The sequence below is a fragment of the Pteropus alecto genome, unplaced genomic scaffold, assembly GCF_000325575.1.
Source record: "Pteropus alecto unplaced genomic scaffold, ASM32557v1 scaffold239, whole genome shotgun sequence".
In the NCBI taxonomy this organism is placed as follows: domain Eukaryota; kingdom Metazoa; phylum Chordata; class Mammalia; order Chiroptera; family Pteropodidae; genus Pteropus; species Pteropus alecto.
The window spans coordinates 14,100,722-14,108,628 of record NW_006494613.1 but is presented as its reverse complement, the minus strand read 5'-3'; the positions used below and the strand labels follow the sequence as shown (position 1 = coordinate 14,108,628).

Genomic DNA, 7,907 nt, shown 5'->3' with positions numbered 1-7,907 from the left:
CCCAGGGCAGGCAGCTGAGACTTGGCCCTGCCCAGCTAGCGGGGCAGGGGCGGTGGGGCGCTGGCGTGCTAGGGTCGGCGCGGGAGGAGGGCGTATAGACTGCGAGAAAGTCCCGCGCCCCGCCTTTCCCTCCCCCACCCCCCAACCCTTGGGCCTTGGGCGGTGGAGGAGATTCAAAGCGGGGCATACTACTGAGAAGAGACTGAGTTGAGGAGTGTTGGGGTAAACGTTGGGATCCGGATATGTGGTCTGGAGTTTCCTAAAGGGAGCGGTTTTAAAGACACCTGCATGGTGGCTGTTGTTGACGTTGTTCATCTTTTCATCCACCCTTCTTTCTTTCCCCGTCCCCCATTTTTTCTTTCCATTTGTTTTTCGTGTATTACAGTAAAGGCATGACTTCCCGGCACCGCAGGGAAAATAGGGTGCAAGCCCAGAAACTGTTTCCCCACCACCACTTGTTGAAAAACTGATTTGAAAGCGTCTCTGGTTTGAACAAACGGAAAGTGCCAGATTTCATGCCTCTCTGCTCTTACGCTGGGGACCATTTACTCCTAAGTATCAAGACGAAAAATACTGGAAACTAATCCGGTAAACTTCTGATGACTTTTATTTTGATCTAGTAAGTAATTTGCTGCTTCTCTTTTGTTGGCTAATTCCTGCTCTTAACTTTTTAACTTCTGCATTTAAAATATCCTTTACCTTCTATTGAAAACAGTTTTGTTCTTCGTGTCTGTAAACTAGAGCATCCTCTACTGGGTGGATATTTGTTTCTGCAGTAAAACAAGCAGACTTGTGAAAGTTACAAGACATTGGAATTTATAGGCTGTTCACATTATCACAAGTGATTGAGCATTATTCTTCAGAGAAAAACGAACGTGTTTCTTAAAGTTTAAAATCAAAATATTTAAAGACAGAAGACGTTTCCCATAGAAAGATTTAGGCATTACTGGGCACAAATATTTAATGTTTTTCATAACTAGTTCAGAGCCATTAATCATAATTGGGACTGATTTGTTACAGGATTATAAAATATAAACCGTTAACTGAAAGTGCAAACGTGTAATGGTTATACTCTAACTACTTTACGAGGCAGGAAACCTGTAGCCAAACACAATATGTGGCGCATGAAAACCATGCATTAAACAGATTTTTTAATGGGGAAAAAAAAAAAAAAGGAATTAAACCTATTAAAACCTAAGCCTTATCATACTTTCTAGAATTTCTGTGAAATATTTAGTGCTCTGAGTTTGATGTCTATAAATGTCTAACACAGTGGCAATTTATAATTTTTTTTGAGAGAGAGCATGTTATCCCGCTATGAATTTTTTGGTATAGATTAATGTCATTTCTGATTATACTTATAAAGCATAGTTCTTATGAACACACTTAGGAATTTATGTCTTAATGTATTTATACAGAACGGAATTCCACCTTGAATTCTGTGAAATTCATTATAATTTCTTATATCTAGGTTAATTTAAGAGCTTAGCCCAAAAGCATAGATAGCCCCAAGAAACAAACGGTTGCCACCAACATTTGTTCACTATCTCATGTTTTCAGTGCCTATAACATCATGACTTTGGCAATGATCATAAAAGTTCGTTATTAGGATAAACTTAGAAATTATTAAGCTGATTCTGAGTTAAGTATTTGAGAAAATAATGAAGATAACCATTTACTTATTTCATCAACAAATTGTGATTGACCATCTATCATATACTAGGCACTATGTTAATAAGTTTTTAGTTTTGTTCTAACTTACAAGTTAATAAGTGAAAAATTAACAAATTAGTCTAGTGAAAACAAGTGTTAGAAGAAGCACTTTGCATATCTTGATCATTACCTTTGGAAAAACTTAATAGAGGTATGTATGTATTAAAAAATGACTGATTTTGAACTTTCCTTTTTGGCTTTAAAATTTTATGTCATTGTTCCTGATGTTAATTGCATTTGGTTTGTCTTAGTTTTTACCTTTTTTCTCAGTGCAATGTCAGAGATTATATTCATCTTCATGTAAAATTCTGCCATTTTAGTTGCCCACCTATTTGAACAAACTTTGTTTACAATTCCCTACAATTGTGTCTCTAAAATTAGTTGCCCCAGAACTGCAAAGGAAAAGAAGCTGTTTAAAACCTAAATACATGTCTGATTTGGATGAGTTAATATAAATAATACCCTAAATATTGACCTGTGATTAGGTTTTCCTAAATGATAGTGACATCTAAGATAGTTGAAGTTCTTTTTTCATGGTTCTAATATATTTGAATTTCCTCAAAATCAAGGAATGGACCTAGTTGTTACTAGTAACTTGCTCTGGTTTTGCTTTCCCTTACATATTCCAGATAAGTTAAGACTTAATGGACACGGTTTATTAATTTGATGTTTTTTCTGAAGTCTTTAATCTTAAAAGTGTTTATACTTTTCTTTTATTAATTGCTGCCTGAATGAACTGTTGCTATAACACTTTGTTTCTTTTGTCTTGAAAGAACCTTATTCAAAGTCAGAATGGAAAGATTTGTTGTGACAGCACCACCTGCTCGAAACCGTTCTAAGACTGCTTTGTATGTGACTCCCCTGGATCGAGTCACTGAGTTTGGAGGTGAGCTGCACGAAGATGGAGGAAAACTCTTCTGCACTTCTTGCAATGTGGTTCTCAATCATGTTCGCAAGTCTGCCATTAGTGACCATCTCAAGTCAAAGACTCATACCAAGAGGAAGGCAGAATTTGAAGAGCAGAATGTGAGAAAGAAGCAGAGGCCCCTAACTGCATCCCTTCAGTGCAACAGTACTGCACAAACAGAGAAAGTCAGTGTTATCCAGGACTTTGTGAAAATGTGCCTGGAAGCCAATATCCCACTTGAGAAGGCTGATCACCCAGCAGTCCGTGCTTTCCTGTCTCGCCATGTGAAGAATGGAGGCTCCATACCTAAGTCAGACCAGCTGAGAAGAGCATATCTGCCCGATGGATATGAGAATGAGAATCAACTCCTCAACTCACAAGATTGTTGACAAGGTTACCACCATTGTGATCAAGATAAATAATGTGGAGTATTAAAGTTATGTGTTGATTGTGTGGTTCATTTTTATATTTATTTCATTTAAAATCATGTGATGCAGAATAGTTTTGCAATGTGTATATAGTTGCAGGCAAAAAAAAAACAAAAAACAAAAAAAACCACCGTAAAACTTATTGTTGATTTTAGTCACCAATGGTGTAAAGCAAAACTTAGGGTTTAGAGTGTGCTAGGATACCTTAAACCTGATGGTTATCTTTAAAATGGATGGTTTTTCTCCTGAAATGTTTGTGCATGGAAGAACTGCCCTGCCTTTTTACCCTATTGCCATGTATGATTATTCCTTGTGAGATTACTTAATTACTTGGATTGAAGACTAGCCTAGGAAATTGAAGCTGCTGCCAGGCAACACCACTTACAGTAACTTAAAAGCATTATTTCTGATTAGAGGATCCTCTTCAAAAAAGAAGGGATGGTGGGAAACTTCTTGTATCTTCAGATCCCTAGCAGACTTTATATCAAACCATACTTTATTTGTATATGATGTAGTTAACTATTCTTCAGTTGCTCAGTCTTTTCTTCCCCTTTTTAAAGGTTTATTGTATTTAGTAGCAGCTTCAGATGACCAAAAGACTAAAATCTTTCTTTTAATGTCAGTGCCAAAAGCCACAGGGAATTTTGCAGTGACATGATTTTAGTCTCTTACTATAGACACGAGTTTTTGAACCATAGCTTTCAAGTATTTTGAATTTGTAAGTTTTTTTTTTTTAATGTCTCGTTAGAAGACTTAAGGATTGGCATTTTAATTTAAACAGGTAGACATTTTATGATTGAGTTTTCTGTTTTTACAGAAAATTAGTAATTTGGGGCTGATAATAAGGAAATTACTTTCTATAATTTTTCCATATGATTTTATAAGAGTTTAGGAGAAATAGACTAGAAACAGGTTTACTTTCACTTTTATGTGCTTTGCCTCTGGTGATACAAGGTTTTTAAACAATGGTAAACAATTGTCTAAAAATACTGGCAAAATTTTTGTAGTAGATATCTGGCAGTATCCTGCATAACTGTTTGGGTGAGGAAATAATCAGTTCTGTTAAAGGTCAACCATGTTCAGGTAATGATCTTTATCTGAATCTCACTATCCTTTAAGGTTATCAAAGTAGCTTAATTAGCCCAGTTATGTCCTCTTTGTTGGAGACCCAAATTGTATTTTTTAAAAACTAAACAGCTGAAAACTTGGAATAGAGCTTTAAAAAAAATCTTACATTCTTTGAAAACATTCAAGTTAAAATACTTATAAAATATATTTCTATTGCAAAACATTGACAAATGATGTCCTATGGGAGTTATCGTTGAGGTCATTTTACCACATCTTCATTTTAAAGCCAAAGTGAGTAAGAACAAGGTTAGATTTTATATTTTTCAGAAACAGCTTTCCATGCATAAGTTTATTTTACAGACTTAAGTTCCTAGTTCAGGTGGTCACAAATGCCCATCTGATTTTAGATTTTATGTAGAAATTTTGTTATTTCATTTTAAATATGCCTGCCACCCCCATCCCCCAAAATCACTTGTCAAAATTTGAACTACCAATTTTTCTCATGTTCAGTTAAAGTAGCACAATAAATGCCTGGAGTAGTACTCTCATTGATAAAGCACATACATGAAACCAGCAGTAAAACAACCAAAATGTGCTTTGCTTTTACTTCCTCTAGTAAAGAATTTGCAGGCAACCATGCTTAAGTTACCTATAATGGTAGAAGGTCTAAGAAGCTGGGAAGATAATAAAATTGAGTTTTATAGCACTATTTTCAGAATACAAAAAGTTAGATACACAATCATTCTAATTTTTCAAAGTTCTGTGTGATTCAGACTGCTCCCTATTTGGATATTAATTTGCACGGACAGCAAACACATAGTGGCAGAACAGCTTTGAGTAGTCTTAAGCAGTAAAATTGGATAATGTTCCACTGGAAAAACAATAATTCACATCTGAGTTTCTAGTAGTTACTGATGTGTTGGTCATTTAGGTCTCGAATGTCTTAATGTATTTCTCCAGGCTTCTAACTATTCCTGCATACCTATATCTAGGGACATAAGCCATCCACCAGTTGGGATTATATCATGTCCTTAGAAGCATTTTCCATCCTGTTGTGTAGGTTTAATATGTTTCTTTACTGATAATAAAATTTCGTTTCCTGAAACTGGTTAACTTTGTCTCAAATGGATAAAGCAGAATGATTGTTGTAGCCTGCTCAAACGAACAATTCTCGTAAAACCATGGTTGGCATATGTTAGATAACAAATGAGAATGTCTAAGAGGTGCATTGCTGCGATTGAGGTGTAGTGGATGTGTGTACAGAAGCTTTCAATCTTAACTATATAGTGTTAGTGTGATGCTATACTATTGGGAAAATAGCAATTTTTTTTCTATTTTATAAGTTGTATGCATAAAAAAGATTTGTAATGTTTCGTTTATAAACTGCCTTCAACACATGCTTACCTGTTAATAGTGTTTTATCAAAGTATGGTAGTGTGTCTTTCAGAATTTCACTCTATCTATGCTTACAGTAAATAGTTCCCAGCTTGTTGAAATGTTCAATTCCTTGTTGGTTTCTTTTGATTCTTTGGGGCGTATACTAAGCCTGAAGGACATTGTAATCATTTCTTACCAGATGAAAATTGAGAAAGATTGTATATGCGAGCCTAAATAGTTATTTTATTCATTATCATCTTTGCGTAAGATTTTCTTTTGCAAACAAATGCTACTTCCAGTTAATACATTTGGCCCTACTTTTCAGGGACCAGAAAACTTTAAAGAAAAAGTTCTGCATCTTAGAATTGTAACCCATTAAGTACGGGCTTGGAATTGTTCTGAAGTATTCATTGCTTAAAAACTATTGTAAGTAACAGTTGGTAGGATCTCTACATAGAAAGCTCCATGTTAAAACCTTTGCCTGAAAGAATTTATATGTTAATGTTAATGGAAAACACATTTTAAACAAAATAAAATTTAAGGTGACCCAAAATGAAAGCCACAAACAATTCATTATTTGGTGCTTACTTAGTCTTTGTAAGGGCTCTCCGTGGTTTGACTTGCTCCAGCTGCCTTTAAATGAGTACAGATCACCTTCATTAAATAATTCATTCTATAATTTCATTGAAAATCTTAGCCTAGAATAAATTACTTTAGCTTTTGATCAGCACTGATTAAAATGTGAGTAGTGAAGTGGCTACCTAAACTTTGGTTTATCTCAATCCATACTATCATAGACTTTTGAGGTAAATACAGTTCTTACCTAGTGGTATTCCACTTGTATCCAGAATATTGTATTCATTAAAATTTTGCTATGTTCATTTTTGTATTCCCGTGCTTTTTTTTTTTTTTTTGCTCACGCATGTATTCTTAGTATAAATGTTACTTTTAAAGTTTTGTCTCTGACTTTTAGAAATAAATTTCGAAAAGAATTTGTTTCAGAAGTTTTAAAGCACATTTTTTTATGAGTGAATAACATTTCCAAAAGATTAACAGAATAATTCCAAAAGATCTAGAGAATTTTACTAATTGAGTTTTATTTTTCTATTATATCTGTAGAATTATTCATCCTTATGCCCAATATTAAAGCACATATTCTGTCAAGTTAGATTCACATTGTAGTTACAGATAGACCTTTCCAAAAAAAGTTATATAGGTAATGTTTAAGTAAAATTAGTGCTTATAATTGGGAACATTTTAATTTTCTACTTTTAGAAATACCAATTATCAAAGCCAAGCATAATTTGCATCTCATAAGTTTTATCAGGTTTTTGAAAGATTTGCTATGTTCTTATTTGCCACTGGGGGCAAGAAAATGCATAGAAGTTGAAAATTGTCTTGCTTTTTAGTAGTGTTACATAGTTTTGAGGGCTAGTCACTCCTATTTGTCAAATTCTATTCACTTCTATTTGTATAAAGTAGCTTCTATTTTTCCTGGAATCAAAATGGTATGACCTTAACAAATCAGTCAATATTTCTGCTTCCAGTTTAATATTTCCAAACCATCAGAGACATGTCTTTATTTTTCCTAAATAATCTCATCATAACCTTTATTAAATGTAAACCAATTGAATGTATGTACCCTTAGGTCTCATAAGTTTGTTTGTTTGTTTCTCCTGTGTAAATTGGGTTGTATTATGTACCTTTAATATGATATGTCACGATGGAAAGATGCTTCTAGGATCAGACCAGCTTTTAGCCCTTTGAAAGCTAAAACTAGGAAGTAAAATAGGGGTGACATTATAGGATACATTTGATAAGTATGGCACAACTTCCATCTGATTGCCCCTCCAGTACATTACTTGATTTCAATTGTTTTATATACATACTATTTAGAGTGAATGCTGCTTAGATCTCTCATTTAAATGTTGGAATCATAATTTAAAAGCCCATGTCTTCGAGTTCTTGGTTAAATTCGAATATTATGCAATCGACTAGTATTTATTGAGTCCTTATGTGCCTGATACTACTCTAGCCAATAGGGACATCAGAGAAAAAAAATTCCTGCCTTTAATTCTAGTGGTGATTCGTTCTCAAAAAATGATGGTGGGGGAGTTTCACATCGCTTTTTCTAAGTATCTCCTTAAGCATTCTTCATGAGACTAATTAGTTACCAGCCAAATAATTATCGCCAGTTTCATCTTGATTCCTGAAGTCTTATTTCATACAAGAACAGCAATAAAAATTGAAAATTTGCAGATTATATGGTCTGCATATCCTTTGAAAACCTGGTAGACTATGAAATCCATAAAATATCAATTTCCAGATTAAAATCTACTAAGCAATGGGATTAATCAATTTAAATGCTAGTAAAGTAAGAACCTGCCACACATTTTAATTCAATACTCATTGTA

At 34.2% G+C, this 7,907-nt stretch overlaps 1 protein-coding gene across 3 annotated transcripts in view; it reads left to right on the top strand.

Moving 5' to 3' along the window:
• CGGBP1 (CGG triplet repeat binding protein 1) overlaps positions 1–6,374 on the top strand; it is a 6,789-nt gene extending 415 nt beyond the window's left edge. The window contains exons 1-3 of one of the 3 annotated variants that reach the window (XM_025042491.1): positions 44–222; positions 386–619; positions 2,487–6,374. In XM_025042491.1, the coding sequence (XP_024898259.1) occupies positions 2,506–3,009 (504 nt within the window). In that variant the 5' untranslated portion in view covers positions 44–222; positions 386–619; positions 2,487–2,505 and the 3' untranslated portion in view covers positions 3,010–6,374. Of the gene's footprint in view, positions 1–43; positions 223–385; positions 620–2,486 lie in introns of those variants that run through there. The other 2 variants (XM_015600173.1, XM_006926246.2) reach the window with 2 other exon arrangements.
• The last annotated feature ends 1,533 nt before the right edge of the window (positions 6,375–7,907 follow it).